The sequence below is a fragment of the Lepisosteus oculatus genome, chromosome 13 (assembly GCF_040954835.1).
Source record: "Lepisosteus oculatus isolate fLepOcu1 chromosome 13, fLepOcu1.hap2, whole genome shotgun sequence".
Taxonomy (NCBI): domain Eukaryota; kingdom Metazoa; phylum Chordata; class Actinopteri; order Semionotiformes; family Lepisosteidae; genus Lepisosteus; species Lepisosteus oculatus.
This window is the reverse complement of record NC_090708.1, coordinates 24,730,285-24,754,531: the sequence shown is the minus strand read 5'-3', so window position 1 is coordinate 24,754,531 and position 24,247 is coordinate 24,730,285. Positions and strand designations below refer to the sequence as shown.

The window sequence follows — 24,247 nt, the reverse complement described above, 5'->3', positions numbered from 1 at the left end:
TAACTGCGACAAAAGTCATGCTTATTGGTACCCCCCATCAACTTCGTAAAACCAGTCCTGTAACCCTTTCTGTAGATGGCTCTGTACTTGAGCTTCAATCAAAATTGAAAAACCTTGGGGTTATATTCGAATCTGTCTTAACATTCGACCCACATGTGCAGCATACTGTCAAAACATATTTTTTTCACCTTAGCCCTATGCTATCATTAACTGGGACTGAAAAGCTGATCAACACATTCTCTCGAATTGACTATTGTAAAATGCTCTACTCGCTGGGGTATCTAAATCTACTCTGAACAAAGTGCAGTATGTCCAAAATTCAGCAGCCAGATTCCTGACCAGGTCTAGTGCAGCTGTTCACATTACTCCTGTCCTGGAGTCCTTGCTCTGGCTTCCGGTCAAATTCCGTGAAGACTTTAAAATCTTCATGCTCACCTATAAGAACTATAATCACCCTACTCCCCACCTTGCAACCTCCACTCTTCAAATTCTGCCCTCCTTACTGTCCCCCAAGCCCGTCTACGTTGTATGGGTGACAGGGCCTTCTCCTGTTATGCCCCCAAGCTCTGGAACTCTTTGCCCAAGGATATCAGAGTCACCTTCTTCAAACTCCTTCAAATCCAAACTCAAAACCCTCTTCTTCAGAAAAGCCTTTACTTTACTGGTTCCATTATTTACCTCTCTGCTCTTCTTAGTACCACCATCCACGGTTTCCTCTATATATTGTAATTGTGCCTTATCTTGTGTATTCTCCTTATTTATTGTTGTATTCTTCTTATTTATTTTTATTGTCATCCTGTAAAGTGCTTTGAGAAGCCACCTTTAAAGGCGCTATATAAAATAAAGTTTATTATTATTATTATTATTATTATTATTATTATTATTATTAAGAGTGCACTGCAGAAATAGCTACTGTATGGAACCACATTTGACAAAATGTGTAAAGTTTAAAACATAACAACTAAAAAAAAATTGAAAATCCATTGATTATTTTCTTTGATATGCAGTTAAAATCCACTTTTTTTTTTATTCTGGCCAGCCTTGAATATCTGGTTATATGCTGAACCCATGAATGCCCCTAAAAGTTGTTTCCATTTGTTTTGTTTTGATAATCATACAAAATGATTTGAGTTCACAGCCACCCAGATGTCTTACATATCTTCCCAAACCTTTATGTTCACATAAATACAGGTGACCAACACCTGTAAAATATAATTTGTACCCTAAAGATTTCTGTTCATTTTTGGCTTTTCAATTATTCAAACCTACATATGTTCCATTCCCTTGTGTTCTTGATTTCTGTCACGTTGAGCAGTGACTTGGTGATCAACTCTCTCTTAGCACATGGGTACAGTTTTCCTTTAGAACAGACCCAAGTGGGTTGCACATTAATGATTCATAGTTAAATATAAATTTGTCAGCTCCCACCATTCTCACCTCCAATGTGCTCAGAGAAATAATTTTCACTAATTGTTCAAAGAGCAGTTGTATGGGAAGCAAGAATAAATTGTAAAAGATAGTAACATATTTGCTGATATTTTCTTAAATTAACCTCACTTTTCAATAGCACATGCTACAACTGCAGCCTGTCTAGCAGCTCATACATTAAGGCTAAGAGTGACTGTTAAAAGCCTAAACCCTTGATCCTGGAAAAGCACTGTGGGAAGAACACAGATTTAAACATACAGTATGTTAAGAGGGGTGTTTCTGTTGACTGTGTTTCTGCAGGTCTCACTGATGTATATAGTTAGACTTCATTCATGATTGGATATTTGCAGGAATCATCACTGGTCATGTATTTCAATGTACCCACTAGGCCCTAGGAGTAATTTGTAGACCCCTCTGAAATAACCCCTTTTAATGATACTGCATTAAGAGTTATCTACGTCTTTGATTATACTGTACCAAGGGGCACTGCTGATTTGCTATATGATAGTTTGATATGTTGATGATGATAGATGATAGATGATAGTTGACAGATTATATGTTTTCAGTATAAACAATTTTTACTGAAATTGTCATCGTTATTGCAGTGTATCATATTGGCAAGGAGATCATTGTAAGCAGGTCTAAGGTGAATTTTAATAATGTTGACTGAGAACGCTCTGTGATCTTGATGGTAAATACCATTGAAGAGACAGACCTAAAGCACATCCCATGTATAGAAATGGCAATGCAGGGGTTATAGCAATTATAAAGTGAAAGGGGGAGTTTTCATTTGAAGATAAGCTATAGATTGAAGGCAAAAATGCAGATTATGTAAGCACTAGATTTATTCTCAAAGTGAAATTTGTTCATGGATGCTTCAATCACCAGCAACAGTGTTTTATTTTGTTTGCTTCCATACCAGTCAAAATCTAAAATCTGTGTGTAAAAGGCTGTGTGTTTCTAGTTACTTCAGATAGTATAAAATACTAAACTGTTGAGTACAGTTGTCTGTTTTCTATCTAAAGGAACTTCTATCTAAAGGTTAGCCCTGCTACCCATTGGATAAACATGACCTAAGTAGCTTTTTATTTTAATATTGACCTATTGTGGTCAAAAACAATAAGTCTGAATATACAAATGTATAAGATGTATCCTGTGTCATTCCCCATTTTCAACAGTTTTGTGGAAGGCTCCATCCATAAATTAAAAAGTGTTATCTTTTAAATAGTGAAAAGCAAAAAAAAAGCTTTTTAATAGAGAAATAGTGTCACTATTAGGCTTTTTTATGAGCTCACAGATTTAACTTGCCTCAATCTAATTTAAGAACTTTTTGTATTTTGAATGTATAAGACAAAAGAAAGTTAAATGAAATTTAAACTTATTCTGTTAAGGAAAGTAAAATGAGAGAGAGCTTATTTTAAAATGTCTCAAATTAATATTGTATGGGTTTGATCATAGGCAACATGTTTTTGATAATATTCTATTTCTGGTTCTACTGTATATATTTTCAGCAGGCCCCTTTCTCTCTGTAAATTTGTTTCAGAATTCTGCTCACTTGTTAGTAAAATCACAGTAAGGACTGCATTTTAAATTACCATTCTTTGAAAAACAATTGTATCCCACTTAGTTGACCATTTTCTTACAGTTAAGATAGAAGCCAATAGTGTAATCAGCCTGGATTACATTATTTCTTAAAAATGACATATTGTTTTGGATCTTCTTTATTTCCAGTTTTTCAGAAGCCATATGCCCGACATTTAAAGCACTAACCAAGCCTTCCTGTTTCAGATGAAAAGGAATTTAGATAATATTGTCTGGGGACCAAAATCACTAGACCTTTTTTTTGCAGTTTGATTTTGTAAGACATAATAATAACACTGATCTTTTTCTTTTGTTTCCAGTGGTGCTGTTGGATACCACATCTGTTCTGGGAGAGCTGGGATGGAAAACATACCCATTAAATGGAGTAAGTCTAAGACGCCTGTTATTTACTGTATGTCATACCTGCCACTGGCCCCTTGCCAGCTGTGACAGGTGGACAGAACACTATTAATATTAATAGAATGATACCAGCAATGTATCAATAAGAGATTTGCATGCAGGGCTGATAGCAGTGTGTGCTCTGAGACAAGGGCAGAGGATGAGTGCGAAGTGAATTCGGCAGAATTACTAACTCTTTTGGAAACTGTTGCCCCCAGCCCTGTGTGTGAATGCCAATTAACCTTTTAGGTGGATGAGGAGTAATTGATCGAGCGTACTTATGATCTTTAAAGACTTGGCACAAACACTGTAGAGACTCCCAAACGTGTTAAAGAAACTGGGAGGACACATGCAAGATGACGTTATGCTTAATAATGTGAGAATATTGAAGGGCATAGTGTCACGATTATAGTCCCCCCTCCTTAAGGGTGCTCCAGCCCTTTCACTAAGACTTTATTCTCTGCACCTGTTCCCTATTCCCAGCCCACCTTAAAAGCCAGGCGCTGACGCTCATCCGGGCTCTGCATCTGATTTCCATATTGTGCGAGTTTGGGACCTGGAAGCGCCTGGTCCCGTTAAGGTTTTAAACTCTGTTCCCATTCCCGTTCGCCGTCCGCCGGTTCCGACCCGGCCTTCGTGGTTTTTAATCCTTCTTCTGATGGATCTCCTGGTTTTGGACTTACTCGTGTGTTTTGGATACTCTAAGGATTACTCTCTGGGATTGTTCGCCTTGGCCACGCCTCCCCCGTGCACCAGCGCACCTTGCACACGCCCCCCTGTCTTCTGCCCTGTATTCCTGCATGACGTTTCCCCAGTGTTTCCCCACTCCGTCGGACTGTGTCGTCCGCATAGGGTCCGGAAAGAACTGTTCATTACACATAGTGTCTGAGTTTGTAATTCAAGAAAGGGAAAAATAGGCAAGTGCATACAATTATGCTAGGGCAGGGGTTAAATCAAGTTCATCTTATCCACTGAAAGCAAATTCCAAGTGCAGTCCTTGATTGCAGCTTTTGGGATTCCGGCCCGAATCCTCTGACTTTTACCCAGTGGAGATCTGTCATTGAACAGTGGATCTACAGTAGGGTTTTCATTGGCAATGTTGGGACATAGTAGACCTGAACTGTTCTTTTATCTACATGTTTCAGAACCTTAGTGTTCGACCACTTTATGGAGCAAAGCAATACTGATTTTAGTGTAAGGACTTCAAATCCATTTGTTTGTTTCTCATTTTATTTAAGGATAACATTGCACTAGGTTGCACTTACAGTTAGCTAAAAAGCTAATTTACTGAGGATCCTGGGCAGGACACAACCAACAAGTACAAGACATATATACATTTATGCAACATCAAGAAATATCATATTATTAATAATTATAATAATAATTGCTTACACTTATATAGCGCTTCTCTGGACACACCACTCAAAGCGCTTTACAGGTAATGGGGACTCCCCTCCACCACCACCAATGTGCAGCATAATAGTAAAAATAGTAAAGTGCACATTAAAATGAGAAAAGTTGGTTGTACAGTAAATATACTTTGCAAATAATGTGTACAAGCACAAGAAAACTTCAGTCTTCCCTTTAAAAAATAAACTAGAGCTAGTAATACTACACAGTATCTAGTATATACAGTACACAGTATGTTCGCAGTCACATACAGTACCATAAACCCATAACATTGCTTCTGCTCTGGCACTTAAAAGTAAGCTTTGCGGGTCAAAGCACAAGTGTCATTTAGAGAGCTTTTAGAGGCAAACTTTAGCAGCTGATTATATAGATGTCAAGCCACTGATCAAGGTTGCATTGGTCCTATAATTGATGGCCTTGATCTTTTTAAGTTTGATTGCATCTTTCAATCAGCTCAGTTTATAATGTTCTGTTGGTCCAGTTAATAAATGATAAGAGGTGTTACGAGATTAGTGCTGATAAGCAGACCTCTTGTCTTTGGGGTATACAAAGCTTTATGTGCACCATAAAAAAGATGTGATAAAGGTCTCCGCTCTGAACAACTGTATTTTTTTTCATTACATACTGTACACACTTGGTCTTGGTGTAAGGGACTCTGATATTATGTCTTGTGTTGGTTTAAGTGATTAAACAGATAACAGAATCAAGTTGTGGATTCCTGTAAGTGATTTGCAGAGGTTTATTAAAGCACGACAATTTGCTTGGGAAACGTGAAATATGTTATGGTCTTTAATTATGGTCAGTTCTTGTGACCTTAGAGGACTTTAACTGAGAAAGAAACAAAAAGTACAGCACATTTCCATTTTCTCTGCTTAAAAAATGTGTGTGCCAAATCAGTCAAGTTCACAGAGTTTTTGCATTTAGCTGTGCGCTCTAAAGCTCATAAAATAAACTTGACCTGTTATATTGGCTGCATTGGTGGCACAAATGTTTTACCATTAAATGCACTTGAATGAAATAAAAGATGTTTTTTTCTGGCACTGGGTTTTTAACATTTGTTCTGCACATCTTAAAACCAAATTAAAAGAGATCATTAACAGCATACTGTAAGTCCTCTACACATTTTGTGATTTGGTATTCTTTTTTTTTTACTTATGTTAACTTTCATAATAGAACCACCAGACTCTTATAATTGACTTAAGTCTTTCAGAAGAGCTTCAATGTAAGTAATTAATTCGATATTGCTTGAAAGAGCTCTGTTTAACACATTAACTTCACTGGGCTACAAAGGACTGTGAAGTGAAGTGCTCTCACATCATAATGTTGCCTAAAAACATGAACCTTTGAAAACAGTGATTAACATTGGCTGATGTTGGTAAGAGAGAAAGAAAAGAAAAGCCGGGCAAGAAAGCCTGAGCCAGTCCATGTTTTTGTGATAAGTGGCATTCATGCTTCTGAAGCAGATCAGATCAATAATATATTTACATCTTTATCCTAACTACGTACAGTATATGAACTCGCTCAAGAATAACAGTTTCCACTCTGCTGTTTACTCCATTCATTACTGTTACGTTAATGAGATCCTCTTAGCTGCATCTACTTACCCATTCAATTAAGATTTCCTGAAAAAAGACAGAGTGAGGAATCTTGAGCTGTGGTAGCAGTAGGAATTTCATTAGAACTCATGAAAGGTTACAGATTGACCATCTGGTCCATCACTGATCAAAGGATCTTGTCAGATCTGTTTTCTAGAGAATTTGAGAAAAAAAAACAACTTGGCTTCAGTGCTACAGTAAATGCATTTCCACTTAGCTTGCACTTGTGTGCTTGGATCCCAGTTTCACCTTTGGAACTGATGCCCTGGATAGACATTGTGTTTGACTCTGGACATATCAGGTGCTTAAATACGGTACGTGTACGGTACCAAGACTCTTGCAGTCATCTATTTCTGTGACTGAAGAGATTCAGTTTCTTTTAGTTCTTTTTAGATTCAGTTTCATGTTTAACCTTCGAACTGATTCCAGGGCAACCATGTCTTTTTTTATGGAATGCTCTTAAAAATGCACAGTGTTTTAACTAAGGCCTTTCAGATGTTTTTTCATAATTTTGTCATAACTTCCCTCAAAATTATTTCTGCATTTTGAACAACATCCTATCAGGCGTAGTTCTCTGTATTGGCTCCTGGCCTTTATGGAGCCTCAAACAGATCATGTTAAGCCCGATATGCCCTGTGACTGGAAGGAAGAAATCTCCTAACAGTGTTGGAACATCACTGAAACCAATGTTTCACTTGCTCACCTCAAGCTGACCAACCCCAGGAAACTGAACTCATTTCTCCTCGCCTCTCTGTCATGCTGCTGCCACTTCTGTTTTATTTTGTGGTGCACACAGTTGATTTTTTGATGGGATATGAAAAGCATTTGAAACTTTATTCCCATCTAAAACCTGCAATGCCATTGCATGGAGCTGAATCTTCTCTGAGGGCTCTGGAAACAAGGGCAGCAGTGTAGCTGCCTTGAGGACAGTGCAGAAGCACTGCGCAGATTATAGGCCCGAGTCAGCAGCGTCAGAAAAAAGGCAGGAGTTGCATTCATTCCCTCACCTATCGCCCAATCACAGTGTGCCTTGGGGATGTTAGTAATTGCTTCTTGTGCAACTTTAATTAGGACTCTGGTGGACTGCTCCTGATCTCCATTAATCGCAGTTTCTCCCTGGTGAAGCCTCTAATGAATAAGTAGGAAGGAGGTCTGAGTAGGACACAACATACTGCAGGCTATTATTAACCCCTTTGGCACTGCTCAGTGTTTAGCTTGTTTTTAAAGATTTGGATGATACCCGCAATAAACTTCCATAGCTACCAATAGTTCTAGTAATAAAAATCATACTTTAAATGTAATAGGCTGGGTAGGCTCACTTTTGAAAGGATTGAGAGAGTTGTGGTGGGCTATAGATGGGGAGGCAAGGGGGATGCAAGAGAGATACACTACGTGAAAGGAAGTCTTGGGTACGAGACTTTTATATCCATACTGCTGGCAAGCAGAAGTGTGCAATATTAGGATCTTACCTTTCTGCTGAACTCCTATTATAACTTATGTTATAATTGCATTAGTTAAAGTTATAAATAGTTATACAAATTTAATTCAGGAAAACCTGTGTGAATGAATCTTTTTTCACCTCCAGGATAAAGCGTTATAATTTCCCCTTATTTAAAATAGCTCAGAACAATAGCAGATCTATTAGAGTAGTGAGTAAATAATTCTACTGCTCATGATTCACAGAGAAACACAGAGCAGCAATTGGTTTTCTCTACATGAAGAGACACTATGAGGCTCCACCAACCCACAGCAGCCCATCATAATTATTCTACTGAACCATCTTTTTTTAAATGACCACTGAGAAACGTTGAATGTGTTGTTGTTGGGGTTTTTTTTAGGAAGGTGGAGGTGGGATGCCACTATTCCAAACTTTTTTTTTAAACTTCACATAATGCACTCAGTGCTAATTGTTGAAAGAACTTGAGGTTTGATGCAGTACATACCTCTTCAGAGTCTCCAGACTCTCCTGTAGCCCCTGAGGTACTCAGTTAATCTAGCTGGCTCTGCACCTTTACAGAATACTCCCCCCAGTAGAGCAGTAGAGAGAGCTGGGCAAGAGAGACTGTGGCTCCATGTAGGGTCACCTGGAGGATTCAGACAGCAGCTGAAAAGGAAGGGCTGGCTGTACCTTAGCTTGTATGATTAAGCTGTCAAGGCTTCTATTCATGTGCCAACGAAAGCCTATTGGCCATAAATATTTAAAACGGAGATGTGAAACTGGCTGAGGAATGGAATGCAATCCAGAGTTATTGGGATGCAAAACAAGTATCCAGGGTTCTCCTAAAATCAGACTCGATCTCAGATAATAGACTCTTTCACTTGCCCTCAAGGGTGATTTTTTTCTGCACAGGGTATGTACTGTATATATAAAGAAGGTGTTGCTACAAGGTCAACTCATAGTGCCTCATACTGTATCTGTTACTGTACCTTTTGTCTGTAAACAAGCATAAAGAATAAACCAGCACCTGCAGCAACACTAATCCAAATGGTTTAAGCCTTTACAGATTATCACGCAACCCCTGAATTGCGTAAATAGCATGAAGCAGTTTCTGAAACCTTGGAGACCTCAACTTGATCTAAAATTATAGGTAGATATTAAAATGCTTATCTACTGTATGTATCTGTGAGGGGATAAATGAGAGATTATTACTGCAGGGCTTTTAGCATGAGATTTCAAACTTGTGTTTAATAAATGATGAGCATGATAGAAGGTATCGTATTTCTTATTCTGAGAAATGTACAGCTCTAGGGTTATTTTCGTCATTTTGTTTTTGCACGCATACATTAAAGAAAGAGGAGCTCTTTTGAGCTTTAAATATATTTTTTTTAGATTTCTTGGGATCTCCTGTTTTACCCACTTCCATTCTGGTAGTGTTCCAATGTCTGATTACATTTGTAGGTGGAGGCTGCAACTCCTTAATTAGAGCATGGCCTTTCTTATGACATTGTTTTATCCTTTATATTTCTAAATATACCAGCAGCACATACATGGCAATTTAAAGCAACAGTAAATTTCATATTCTAAGAGACTGGTTGATTAATCTTACCTGGTTCTTTAATACAAGTAAAAAAATAGCCAGTTAATTCAGTACTAAATTAAGTAACATTTTTATTTTTCTAACTAAAGGCTATGTCTTTGCCAGTTTACCACACTGCGTGTCAAAGAAGTGACAATAAGCTGAAATTCCACTACACAATGTATTACGAAAAGCACTAGGTGTTGGTTCCATGCCATATTAACCAGCTTCTTTGCAGCGAGCTGACACAAAGTTTATTATCTTTGCATTTCTCATGTAAATTGCATTTGCCTATACAAAGTGGAGGACAAACTCATTCTAAGTGGTATGACCTACAGCAGCTGCATTTAGTACAGGCTGACTCAGAGAGCTGACTGAATTTGTTGGAAGGACATTTTTCATCAAAACAAAATTTTATCAGCACCGCTCAATAAAGACTGAACTATCCATTATTATCAATTATCTCTAATAAAACATAATATTTTTTATAATATAAAACATAATATCTTATAACCATAAGATTGTCCTTTTGTCAGCTTATTTTGTGCTCACCTTTTAGATTATCATTAAAAGAAAAACATCGAAATATTATTATTAAAAACTGTTAGCATTACAATTCCAAATGCAACTAAATTCATATCCCAGTAATTTTTCAGAAAACAATATAGCCTGTCTGTTGGAAGAATTCACCTCCACCATGCACCTTAAGACTTTTATATATTAGTAGATTAACAAAAATACAGTAACTGAAAATAGTAAACTATTAATTTTATTATGAATTTGGCTGATGTTTTTTTTCCTACTCGTTTACACATCTAGGCATTTCCCTTAAGCAACCAGAGTAAAGTAACAAGTTACAGCAGTAGTGGCCCAACCAGGATTTAAAATAAACCTGAACCATAAATAAAATGCGTATTCTTATTATTGTATTCTGTGTAATTTAATTATGATATTAAGATATTCAATGATAACATATTTGGGTTGTGTAATAGGAACCTCAATAAAATAAACCAGAGTATGTAATTTTTGAATAACTAAACTTTGTTACTGTCACCCTCTGCAATAACATGTGAATCTGATTTTTCTTTAAAAAACAGCTAACCTAGTTCTGCAGAGTGACACCGCGCTCTTTATTCAGTGCCGGTGTGCTGCCACAATAGGCTTTTTACAGCACTGGCGGAGACACTGTTGTGAAATATGCATGAGTCATTTCCCCAGTGTAAAGGAAGACAGCAGTTTTGATTTATTTATTTAATTTTATAAAAAGAATCTTGCAAAGATTAAAAAACATGGTATTTCTTAGCTTTTCCCAGAGAGTACTTATACTTTACAAACCAGTGAAGTCCTCATGTTGAGATTTTGCATTCCTAACCTCGGGAGACAGAAGAAGCATGACTTTCTAATGAACGGGGTGAGTTTTGGTCTCCTTTGAGGTAGTTGTCTGAGATTCCAGGGAGCTATCTGACAGAATAAACTGAATTTAGTAATTTCTACATTTTACAATCCAGTTAGAATTAAATATTGATACATGATTTTTAAATTCTATTATTGTTCTGTTATATCATTTGGTATTATGTTTATCTTCCCAAGGCTTTTTGAGAAGGCTGTAATTTAATTACAGATTCCATGTAAAAGTGTAATTAAAATGTAAATACATAGTTATAAACCCACTGAAAGCTTTAATGAGCCATCATACATTGTCTTAACTGCCCAGGAGCTTTGTTGTCTTTCTTTAGTTTTAAATCGCTTTTGTACCAGACAGTTCCAAACAGGAGCTGAAGGCCAAGCACTTCACTGAAAAGTGCTCTGCAAGCCTGCAGTATAATTAACGCATGTCTATTCAAAGGGTTGAGGAAATATCATGCAGTGAGTCATTTCTGCATATTACAGTAAATACACCTTTGTACAAATAAAAAATAATTTGGTCACTTTCAAAACACATGGCAGATTTTTCACATGCCTAAACATTTCTATATACTGTCCATGTATAGAGCATATAAAGTATAGTGCAGCACTAAAAACTGTTTATCCTCCTGAAATATAAAGTCTAGTACAGGTCATCTTATCAGGGCAGAGTTGTTTGTCACTTGGTAGAGTACAATTCATTGGATAGGATACTTTTTTGCTCAGCTTTTCAAACTGCCAGGGTTTAGTCCTTAATTACAATATTTATGCTCGGTAATTAATTACCCTTTCTTCCTGCTTATCACTGTCTTTGGGAGCCCACTGTTTCTTAGAGTTTTTAAAAGGCTGAAGGAAGGAATAGATGTGTAAACAGTTTCTAGAAAATTGGCCTAGTTGTTAATTGAAATGTTGCCCTACCGAAGGAAAAAAAAAACAGGTCGTAAAGTAAAGCCTCCAGGGAAGCACGATAAAAAAGTCATTTCTTGTGTGAGTTACTTCCAGCGACCTCTGTCATTACAAGACTTAACCAGTGCCAGGGGATGACTTAATTGGCTCATTTTCTGTCAAAGATGTGCCCAGGCCGGAACTTAATGTACTCCTACACCATCAAATTGAAAGCAGTGGGAGGTGTAATTATAGTATTTTGATTGGCTTACTTAGGAGGTGTTGAAAAATATTAAGACAAAAGAAAGCTACTCGTCTAGGGAATAAACAAGACATTAATTCTAAATACCTTGTTTTTTTTTTTCTATTCATAGTTCATGATGCTCTCCCAGCACATTAGCATGTCATTCACTGTGTGAAAAACAACATATTTGAATAAAAAAAATTGCTTGAAGACAAACCTTTTCTAATACTACTAATCTTAACACTTGTTATTAATTCAAATGTATTTACAGATTTTTCAGCCAATAAAGTAGAAAACAACATATGCACCACATGCCTTCATAGTAAACACTATGAGGTTCTGGGGAAATGGGGGGAGTTTTGACCAGTGACCAGGTCCAGATTTGTTTTAGGTGCTTCAGAACTTTTGTTTTCCATTTTTTAACCCTCCTCTTGAGTCCAAACCACAACTGCTCAATAGGTTTGATGCTTCGAGATGGTGATGAGCAATGAAGAATATTTCTTGTGCACAGTTGAACACTTTGCTAATTTGGATGTATTTTTTGGATCATTGCTGTGCTGTAATGTCTGTTTTCAGCCAAGCTTGAACTTCCTGATGGAGGAAAATAAGTGTTTGGTCAGATGATCTTGTTACTTGGCATGATTCTCCAATAACAAGGCCATATTATGTAGAATATTTAAAGAAAGTCCTCAGTCCTCAAGTCATTCTAACATAGCATAATGTAGTTTGTTCCTATTTTATGGAGAAAATGAACACATGCAGAGGGTACTGTGTATAACCAGGAGAACTCACTTTGTACAACTAACTTTGTACAGATGTAGAGTAGTTCTATTTAGTATGTAAGCCACAGAATTTAGTACAGGATGTACTGAAGTCTATTTAATGATATCAATATTTCAGCATCAGGCAGAGCAAGGGTCTTAACTGAGCGATGTTCCGCAGGTGGAAGAAAGATGCCCTTCTGACATCTCTAATGTGCTTTGAATGATAACACAGTAACGCAGAGATGCAGTTTTATGAAAATGTTTCCAATGTTTTCCATATTTCCTGCATGTACAGTGCATGCAAGGTGTACTGCAGTAGTGATTTGTAGGAATATACGATACAGAACAGTGGCTCCCAATGCGATGTGGGTGTTTGCAGCATGCAGTGAGAAGAACTAATTTTATAAAGGAACAAGTAATAGGTTTATTCCATGCTGAAAAAAAGAAGAAAGAAAACACAACGTTTCGGCCGTTGAGCCTTCTTCAGGTGTCACACCTGAAGAAGGCTCCACGGACGAAACATTGTTTTCTTTCTTCTTTTTTTTCAGCATGGAATAAACCTATTACTTGTTCCTTCGCAGCCTACACATGCTGACGCAGCTACCCACCTGAACTAATTTTATAAAGGCCTGACTCTTGAGTTGTGTAGAGAAATGGCAAGTGAGTACCATGCAACGGTTTATTGGTTGTTCCACATGGAAATTCGATGTTTGTCATGGAGTCAAGGTCAGGGTAAATTGGTAAATTCCAATTTACCAGTTCCCATTATCTCACCGTCCGCATGACACAGCCCGGCTCACACTGTTCCTCATAGCTCCATACAGCAAGCCATCAGATATCATCTCTGGTCGGAGTGAGCTAGACCTAGGACTTCAAGGGTTGAGGGTAGCCATTTACATTCCAGAGCAATATTGCGTTAATATTGGATGATAAAAAAACTGGAATTCAGTGGGCATTGAGTGGAGGAAATTAAAAGAAAAAAAACATTTTCACAAATATATGAAAGCAAATGAACAAATTATAGTTGTAGAACAGTGAAAAAGGGGTCTTCTGGCAATATAGTACTGTATGATTATTTTCCCTTAGAAGGAATAGTACTATGTTTCTTTTGATTTTTCAGTACCAACAATACTGCAAGACATGGACTAGTACCTCCTGGATACTTCAACTAATGGCATAGTGTTGGGAGCAAATGTCTGGAGTTGTCAAAGAGGGCTATTAAGGTGATGAGTCCATTGGCTGCAACTTATCTGGATGAAATTGAATTTTCATCACTCATGATTAAATAATTAAATAATTAAGTAATTAAAGTATGATTAAGTAATTAAATCAAAACAAATATTGTGAAAGTCCCAGACTAGTCACATGTGTGGCCTTTGTTAGAAGCAATATCATCTGAACATTTTTTATGTATTCTTTGTACCAGGTTGCAAATGTTGTCTTGTGGGAATCTTTCCCTTTACTCAAGTAGAATCTGGATATACTGTAGATGTACCTGTTCACTGGTCTCTGAACCGTAGAAGTCTAATGTGGTTTGTCTGGATAATAGGATATCCTCGTCATACTTGTTGTATTCTAACCTAATTATTGCAAGAAAGCATTTGTAACATGAGCAGAATGAGTATGTGTGCAGATGAGCCTGCAGGAGTAGCAACTTGTGGTGTCTCAGGACTTGATCAAAGTAGCTGCTTGCAAGCAGGCTGCCGTTGAAGACTGAGCTGAGTAGGAACTGCACAATTCTGCCCAGACCATCACACTTCGACATCACGCAATATCAGCTGGTGTATTGTAAATGCAAATTAATATATTTGACATGTGCGCACCACATTCCCACAAAAAACAAAAATCATTGGTTTATTATTAAACACAATTTAGTTCCAAAGCTAGTGGAGCCACTGAGAAGTGGTGTAATAGTTATTTTCTGTTTTTTGTTTTCTTGTCTAAACCACCTTATCACCTGTGCCTGATCAACTCTTTCACAAATAAGGTTATTTAGCAATTATGCAGTCACTCATGTGTATCAGGGAGGGCCTTGAAAGATCAATTAATCAAATTATATAATAATGATGCAAAATCTGTAGGTTATTCTTTTGATGTTCTGGTAATAAAGGTAAACACACACTCACATTAGTGCCATTTTCCCATAAGCCAGTTGACCTACCAGTACTGTATGTCTTTGGACTGTGGGAGGAAACCGGACCACCAGGAAAAAAACTGACGTGAACACAAGGAGAATATACAAACTTAACACAGAGTGCACCCCGCGTAAAGAATTGAACCCAAGACCCCAGTGTTGTGAGGCAACAATGCTAACCACTGTGCCACTGTGCCATCCTGAAGGAATCCTTATTTTCTGATGATTTTAGTTTGGTTTGAGTCATGAGTCGTTGTTGAGATATTTTGAATGGGCTTTCTCAGCCAGAGAAGTTTACTGCTTTATGCAGTGACTGGTAAGCTCATTTCCTCTACTTTCCTGTACAGGAAAAAAGAACCTTAAAAACCTTCATTTCACTGCGTATGTTTCCGACGCCAAATGCCTACCATATCTCTTACTGTGAAAACACGCAAAACTAGGAAGTCCACCTGCCAGGAAAAGCTCTTTATGTATTACTTCCACTTTTGCTTCCTCCCTTCTCCTTGCATTGGAAAAGTCCATCTCTGCTGACAGGTTCTGTATTTCTAGCCCAGGCTATTTTCCCTTTTTCCAAAGCTTCAAGAAAATGTTGATCAGTGATACGTGAATGATGAATGTGTCCCTTCTGAAATTTGCAATCAGATTTCATGCCTTTCTTTTTTCAACAAAGAACCCCTCCTTCCCCTGTGGTCTCAGCCTTTCAATCTGATGAAGGATTACAATAGAGATGCGCTTGCACGCATAGAGTCAGCCCCACTTTAAAAGACAGCTATCGGCAAACATTTAGTCTGATCTGAGAGCTTTCTGAATCTGCAGCTGGCGGTACTTGATTAAGACTTAAATCTGGATGCCCTGAGTGACCAGGGAGGATGAGAATGACAGGAACTTTTGTTACTGAGCACATACCAAGCATCTCCGAGACACGTAGTGCTTCTATTGTTTTTTTTTATGAAAACTTTGAAGGGCAGTGTAGTTCAAGTAAAACATCCATCCACCAGAACTGTAAATTACAGTAGCTGCCAATGATCCCTTCTGGGGGTAAAGCTCCCAGCGTCAGCCACACATGCACTGACACAGATACAGCTATTATCGATGAAAGGAGTGGAATTAGATTTGAATTCATTAAGATAAAGACGGCCCCTTCATGGAATTTAAAGCAAGATGCTCTGTTGAATCCCACATGCATTTAATAGTACGAATGTAAACCATGATTGAATGGCTCTCACAGCAAATGTGTCCTATACAAATGTTTCTTGTAAACATTCCTGACAGGCTGAACATATGAAATAGTTTAGCCCCTTCACAACTGCAGCCAGTCGGTCCTTTTTTTTCACTTCTCTCCCGCTTGCTCTGTGATATCAATATAGATTTTGCTGTACCTTGGAGATAGATGAAGAAACATGCAGGTGGATGCTCTTTATACAGCTGGATTACTCGTTCTCTTTTTGTTGAAAAGTACAAAAAAAAAGATCGGTTTGCTGAATTCTAGGGTGTTGAGCAGTAATAGATTATATGACTATATCACTTGCCTGAGGTGAAAGACTTTGTATTCGATCTACAAGCCGAAACCGCACATCTCCAGCCTCTCTCACCTCTTGCCTGTGCCACTGGATTAATTGATTCCTGCTTCTGTCTTGGGGCAGGTCATTCTATTACTTCGCCATTCATTTTCAGTAATCACACGTTAACCAGTACAGACTGCAGGTAAATTGATTTCATTTTTGGACGTCAAGGGCTGGTGTTTGGGAAGAGCAGACCCTTTGGGACAGCAGAAAAGGCAAGGCAAAGAAAGACAATGTTGTTAAGCACATGAATTCATTTTGCGAGACCGAACAAAGAAAGAAACAACAATTGCACTGCAAGCCATGTTGGCTATAGACTGTACTGGTTGGTGAATGTCTTTGAGACATATGAATGGTGTAATTTTGCAAAGGTGAAATCAGTGGTGCAGATAAGAGGAACGTGGATGTACAGTAGTATACCCTCTTTTAGAGTATAAATCAGTTTACGGGGGGAATAAATGTTTCGTTTTGCCCTTGTTGGCAATCAGTAACGTTCTGCTTATTCAGAGCTGACTGATTCCTGTCCTTCCTGTACTGCATATTTTCCTTCTATTTATTATGTTGTGCCTAACTAACTCAGAAGGCCTGCAGCCCATATTTTGCTGTTATTAATATTCAGCATCTCTACAGGATGCATCTTTACATCTGCATATCAGATTCAAGTGAAAAAGCACAGTGAGAAGTGCTTAAAATGCTTCTTGTCATAGAATCTTGTACAGCTGCTCTGCAGCTCTTGCTGCCCCTTATTATGCAGAAATACTCCCCTAACTCATATTAAAAAGCAGCAGTACATAGGCCTAACTGAAGAGGTGGCGACAAAGAAATACATGAACACATTTGTCATACTGGTGAATTGAGGGTTCTAGATCTCCTTAATATTCCTATATGTCTTATGCCATTTTCAGTAAAGGAGAAACTCATTTATTGCCTCCCTTACCCTTCAAGAGCAGATTCTGCACTACATGTCATCCTGCTGTGCCATTTTCTGTGTCACATTGAGACGCACATTCAGGATATACAGTATACAGTATAGTACCCTCATTTAAGAATAAATCATACATTGTAAATTCCTCCTTTCGCATATTCATATTTGAAATTACTCTCTTTAGCTTACACATGACTTAACAACCAGCCCCAAGGAGAGCCTCACAACACACATTGTGCTTCTCATCATAATGTCTTGCTTTTACTCAAACGCAGTACTGCATCATTCCAACCCATCCTGCTGTGCTGTCTCCTAGAAGCCCTTGGCCATTCCCTCAGTTCATTATAATGAATAATATCTCCATCAATATGCATATAAGAGTATTAGCAGCAATTGAGTGGCTTTTGTCAGTTCACAGCTCAGCAACCATGTAACACACATTTCATTGCCAAGACTCTTTAACCTCAATAGGGAGACCTTTCTTAACAGTATTGCAGAATAGCTACCAGCATATGGAGAGTTCATCCACTGCAAGGTAATTCTGCTTTAACTCCCAAGACATCCTGTCTTCAGGTGGCACTGATATTTTGCTATATGAATATATTTCACAGGCAAACAGAAAGTTTAATATCTTTATTACTATTAGCCTGTCAGTGGGGAGGGGTTTCTACAGCAACACAGTGTTATGATAAAACTAATTATGTTAAATACAATCATTATCATCAACGACTGAGACATTTTCTTCAAAAAATCCTTATTGCTCTTCACAATATTGCAGCAGCGTATAGAATATTCTTATTTTATTGTTCTCTAGCCAGCTCATTCAAAAATTGCAGAAACCATCTGCTGGGAAGAAAGTTCAAAAGGGAAACTCTGGACAGCACTAAAAGCAATTAGCTGCCTGTACTGTGTTGCTAAAGATGTTTTTAAGTGCATATGTAGTACTCAGAAGAAGCTGATGATCTATTTTCTAATGCTAATTTCAGATACTTTGGGTGAAGTGAGGAAGGAACAAATATATAGTATGTAAGGGAGAGCCTTCTTAACATCACATTTAAGTGCAATTCAAAAAAATAACAATGATTTCAGTTCCAGAGCGATTTAAGGGAGAGTGTCAGCCAGTGCAGGCTGTTTAACAGATTCCTGTTCATGTGTTTCTGGTCTTGGTATAGTATTTTGTACTTTCCTTTCCTCTGGATATGTGGTATTTTGTATTCTGTTCTCTGGCATCAGTGATGTAATATTGTTGGCATTTTTCAGTTTACCATGCACAGTCTCTCAAAGATTGGTATTATCCCTGCTAAGAAAACCAAAATGATAGAGCTGAATGCACCAGTTATTTATGAGACTTTGACATTCATTGCATGCTCATTGCATTACACAATGTTAGACCCCTACCTACTATTAAGTTAGATTTACATACTGAAGACCTGTCTGCTGGCTGCATTCAGGAGTAGAGGTAATGGTGAATGATTTTGAAAGAGTTATCCCAATTGTCCTGTTAGTGGCACCCCTAGCACTGAGATCAGGGACCCTTCAGGAAAAGCAGAGTATAGTCAGTGGTGTATATACAGTACAATGCGCCCACCGGCAACAGATCATGCGAGTAGAGGGGATTACTGCTAGTCAGGGTGTGTTGACTAGACCCTGGCAATCCACAGTAAAAGCTGATACTCATAATGGGACTATACGGGAAAATCTCATGGACACCATCTGTGTCAATGATGGCATGGGCATGATGCATATTCTGGTGGACACTGCAGTTTAGAATCCTTTCTGGTTTGTTCTATTGTTAAACATGCAAATACGTTTCCTTGAATTTCATTGTGCAGGACCACTGTTGGCAGCATGGTGGCGCAGTGGTTAGTATTGCTGCCTCACAACTCTGGACTGGCTCTAATTTCTGGGGTGCTGCAGTATCTGCATGGAATTGTATGTTCTCTCCATATTTTTGTGGGTTTCCTCCCATACTTCAAAGACACACTGGTACATTAACTTGTTTCTGGGAAGATTGGCCATGATGTGAGTATATGTGTCTATGTGTTCTGTGTTGGACAGGTGTTCCTGTCCAGGATGTACCCTGCTTTATGCCTGTTGCTTGGTGGCATAGGGTTCAGCTGTCCCATGACTCTGTATTAGATAAAACGATAAGAAAATGGATGAACATACCTTGTTTCAGTTTGTTCCACTCCACAGCCTGTTAATAGGACTGTGTGAAATATTATTTTGTGGAAGGAAGGTGAATTATGTAAAGGTTAAATATTAGTCAGTTCTGACACCAGATTGAGAACAAGCAAATAAATAAAATCACAAAACACCCCCACAAGTCAGGGAATATCAAGCTTGGCCATGTGGCTGTTTTAATGTTCCATTAACATTTTGGTGATTGATACATAACCTTACAAAAGAAGGATTTATTAAACTTCAAGCACCCAAGACACAAAACCAACAAACTAATATTAATAGAGAAGTTTTTACTGTTGACTCAGGATAGAGTGAGTGCCAGAACCAAAAATTTGCAACCAGCCACCGGCCATTACTCAATCTGACAAACACCAATACACTTAGAAGTAAACACAAATCTTTACCTGGGAAAGTAAGACCGTTTTAATAAAATAAGTAATCCTCCGGGGGTACGTCCAGACTCTGAACCGAAGCTAAAAGCAAACAGCCATTAGTCTGTATACAAAACAGCATTCAATGGAATAAATAAAACAAATTGAAACATTTCCTCAATTGTGGAAAAGTGCATCTCCTGCCCTAAATTAAAGCTGAGTCCTTTTAGTGACTTGAGTGTCCCATTATAAATTTAAAGAGTGAAGATTGCACTGCAAGTATTTACTGTGGTATCGCTATCATTGTCACTGGTATTCTCTCCTCTGCTTTGTGCTTTACAGTTTAAGTGCAGTGTTTTGGCCACTAGAGATTGGTTGTTCTAAACTTCTGGTGTCTCCACTCATTTGGTTAAAAGTAAGCAGCCAGGTTTAATCATATCTGCTTTTGTATCATTCTCATTCCTTTAAATATTTTCTTAGTTAATCATTTCAATCAATACATTGATATTTCATAAAGCATCTTTTAACAAGGTGAACACCATTTCAAAGCATTTTACCCCATAGCAGCAGGGCTATTATAATTAGTATTTTCAGTATTTTCAGCCATTTGTAGTAAAACAACCAATGGCAAATGATGTTGTCATCTTAAGGAAAAAACATGTTGCAGTTTATCATACAGGACAGTTGTGAAAGAGGTGTTAACAACATTTTCAATTACCATTTTTAATTACTTTTTGGGGGTACTGTAATCATTGGGTGATCACTGGGTAACTCTAAAGATTGGATAAGGAGGCTTTCTTGTGAATAGATCACAGATTGTTAATTGTATAATTGTAATGGGATCTGTGAACTTGAACTCGGAATTCATATGTACGAAGGGTTTGTTGGCCTTTCACTGGGTGTTGGTAGAAAAGAGTATGCAAACCAGACACTCAAACCAGAGCCAGTTTTCCCAGAAGACAATAAACCTACCAGGAGGTCTTTAGACTGTGACAGGAACCAAATCTCCCAGAGGAAACCCACATGAACACGAGAACGTACAAGCTCCACACAGATAGCACATCAGGTACTGAACCCAAATCCCTAGTGCAGCGGGCAGCAATACTCCCCACTGCACTACCCCGCTGTCCTATATATTTTTGTTGAATTTTATATTTATGATAGTTTTCTGATTCATTTGCCAACTGCTTAGTATGAAAAAGCTGGCAACCTTGTGTATTACAAATACATCCACCCACCTACCTACCTGTCAAACTGGACAACATAAAGCCATGTAGTTAGCAGATGCCAAGAAGAACTGAATAACAAAAATGTTGCCAACACGAGGTGTACAATATCTTTATTTATATTGTCTTTTTTGGCAGATTGCCACACTCTATCTAAATTACAACTATTTTAAACAGGTAGTTTAGTATGGTTTCACCTTAGTCCAGGTGATACCATTGTAAACCAACTCCAGTCTTTTTAAATGTTCATTTTTCCCTTTTCCTGACTTTGGAATCCTGCATAATGAAGAAACTGAGGCTTCACAATTTTGGTGATAGTGGAATGGTGGCCTGTACTATAGCCTCAGAGCAACAAAGCCCTGAGTTTGGTTTCTAACTCGGGGACCTTTATTTACAGGATTTGCATACTTTCCCTGTGCTCACTGGATTTTTCCATGGTCATCCAAATTACTTCCAAAAATGTGCAGGGAATCTTGATTGTCTGTATGCTTTGAGGTTCAAGACGCTCTTAGATGATTTGTCGTCATTCATGGCACTCTGTGCTCTGACTTCAGCTGCAGTCAAGGCTGCGACATGCCGAGATACAAGAAACATGGGAAACATCTTAAATCAATGGTACCAACATCTGTGTTCCATCTTAAACAGGCAACACAATTGCTTAACACTGAATTTATCACCATCCACCTTCAGCATTGTTGGGTTGTTCAAGTCATCTAGGCTCCCAGTCTCTCAAAGAAAGCTCTCTCTTCCAAGCTTAGCCTTGCCAAGTGCAGTAAACAACCAGATATCTCCTAAGATAATTGCTCAACCTGCTACAGACTGTGAGGATCCCATAATTGTTCTTCCCGGTCATCTTCAGATTCACAGAGGATAATCATCCACATCTGCGTGATACAGTACATCTGCTAGTGAACGAGTGACAGAAAAAGAAGTAGCACAACATTGTCAGGTATGGACACACCTTCAGATGCCCACATCCGTTTGAATAAAATAAACATAAATCAGTGTTAGTTTAAGGTGCTTTATTTTGCTCTCAGTGATAGCAAGCTCCATTGCAGCTACAATACTGTCATGTGAATCAGATAAAAATGCTGTATGTAGCTTCTCACTAGGTGAGGCTAGCTTTGAACTGCACTGTGCTCACCAGAGAAACTCACATCCTGTGTACCAAAGGAATGACCTCCTGTCTCGAAGGCATCTGTGTTATTGTGAGTACAGGGGGGGTGATATCACTGAAATAATCTCATTTTGCACACTGTGAGTCCATTGCATTGTTGAATTTACTTCCTCCAAATAATCTGAGTCACAGCTCTAATTCGGTGTGTGTAGTTTGTCTCAGTCAGAATCTGATTGTTGTCTGTCAGACATCTACTATCCCCAAGTCATACAACTCCCATGAGCAACAAATTGTCCAGCCTCAATTGTGCTGGGAGTGAAGTCACAATAGCGCTGTCATTTAAAGTACTGGGATAGGGGGTGGCCAGTTCTGGTTCTGGAGAACCATACTACAGCCTGATTTCCCTTGCATCATCATGTTTCTTAGCACTTTGAACAATTTAGTTTTGACCACCGAAGCAAGTGATTTGTTCGATTAAGTACTTTAGAGATCATTTGAAACAAAAACACCAACATCCTGCAGCTCTCAAGAGTCACAGTTGGCCAATACTGACTTAATTGAAGCAGTTAACTTACAAAATTGATCGAATCTCACTTATATCCAAGTCCTCACACTATTGATTTTAAGAGTGACCTACTAGACCTGCTGAATTGGGGCTGTCCGGGGCCAGTGTTGGCCAGTCACTCACTAGGAAACCTTTTTCAGTATACTATAGTACAAGAATATATAGTTCAAGAAGGTAGCTTCGTCAGCATACGTAGGCTGTAAAGGAACAAGTAAAGGTTTATTTTATGCTGAAAAGAGAAGGAAAGAAACACAACATTTTGGCTGTGGAGCCAAGAAGGTTTCACAGCTGAAACATTGTGTTTCTTTCCTTTTTTTTCAGTATGGAATAAACATTTACATGGTATAATATACTTTTGGATCACCTAGAATATATGCTAGGTTATTTTTTGCAGACAGAAGAAGTGGAGAATGTTTTTCACTTCAGCAAACAGTGTGAATATTTTTTGGTAAATGTTGATTATTACATCCTGGTTTGAGCTCAAAGTGTAAGCTAATTCCATTTGTCACCTCAGAAACTTTATGATCCATAGAACTGCAAGACCTCTCAAAGACACTGTCATTAACAGGTGGGTATCTCTGTCTTTTGTAATGACCTGAATACAGCAGATTTTGTCAAAGTCATACACAATATCCGCCAATTCTCGGTGAGACATAGTATTCCTACGTTATTGAACAATATTCTTTTTTATTCAACAGAGGAAATTGAGCTGCTTTAAATGAGGACTGTGACAAATGAATCTTTTGCCTCCTGCTGTATCATAAAGAATGTAGGCCATCCAAATTTTCTTAAATTTTTAAAGGTGCATTGGTAGTAATACCTAGTATGAGTAAGTTAGTGAAAGACCATTTTTATGACTGTTTTTCCACTGTGGAGGTTATCAAGTTATGCCATTTAGATTAATCATATAGTAGATTGTTGTACTGGAGATGCATTATGAAAAGCTGGCATATTAGAGACCTGTGGACTACTAAACTGTGGACATCTGCCTTAAAATTAGTTTTGTTTGTTGGATAGAGTTTTTTATATTCTCTCTAGTCTTAGCTTCAGGAGTACCATTATGCAAAATGAATGTATAGCTCTAAACTAGCTTTGTTTTCCACACATGCTGCATTTGTTCACAAAAAGAGTTTACAAGCAACCTGTGCGGTTTGTAATATGAATAACGCAGGTCTAACCTTTGGCTCTTTGGAGAAGTTGCATGAAGAGCTAATATGAGACTTTTTACACATTTCTCTGTCATCAGAGAGGTCATCATGTACAGTGTATGGTGTTTGTCCTCATACCTTTTTTTTTTACTTGTTTTGTTATGTGTCATTTTTATCTTCTGCATTTTTTCTCTTCTTTGATCAGCAAGTTGCATTTTGTAGGATGCTAATTTTATATATACCATATATATCTTATTTATGTATTCTGTTCATATTTAAAAAAAACTT

General features: G+C 38.0%; 1 protein-coding gene across 1 annotated transcript in view; it reads left to right on the top strand.

Annotated features, from left to right (window-relative positions):
* Positions 1-24,247, top strand: part of epha6 (eph receptor A6) — a 280,518-nt gene that overhangs the window by 33,734 nt on the left and 222,537 nt on the right. Inside the window, exon 2 of the mRNA XM_069197241.1 lies at positions 3,330-3,394. Within this exon, the coding sequence (XP_069053342.1) occupies positions 3,330-3,394 (65 nt within the window). The remainder of the gene's footprint in view (positions 1-3,329; positions 3,395-24,247) is intronic.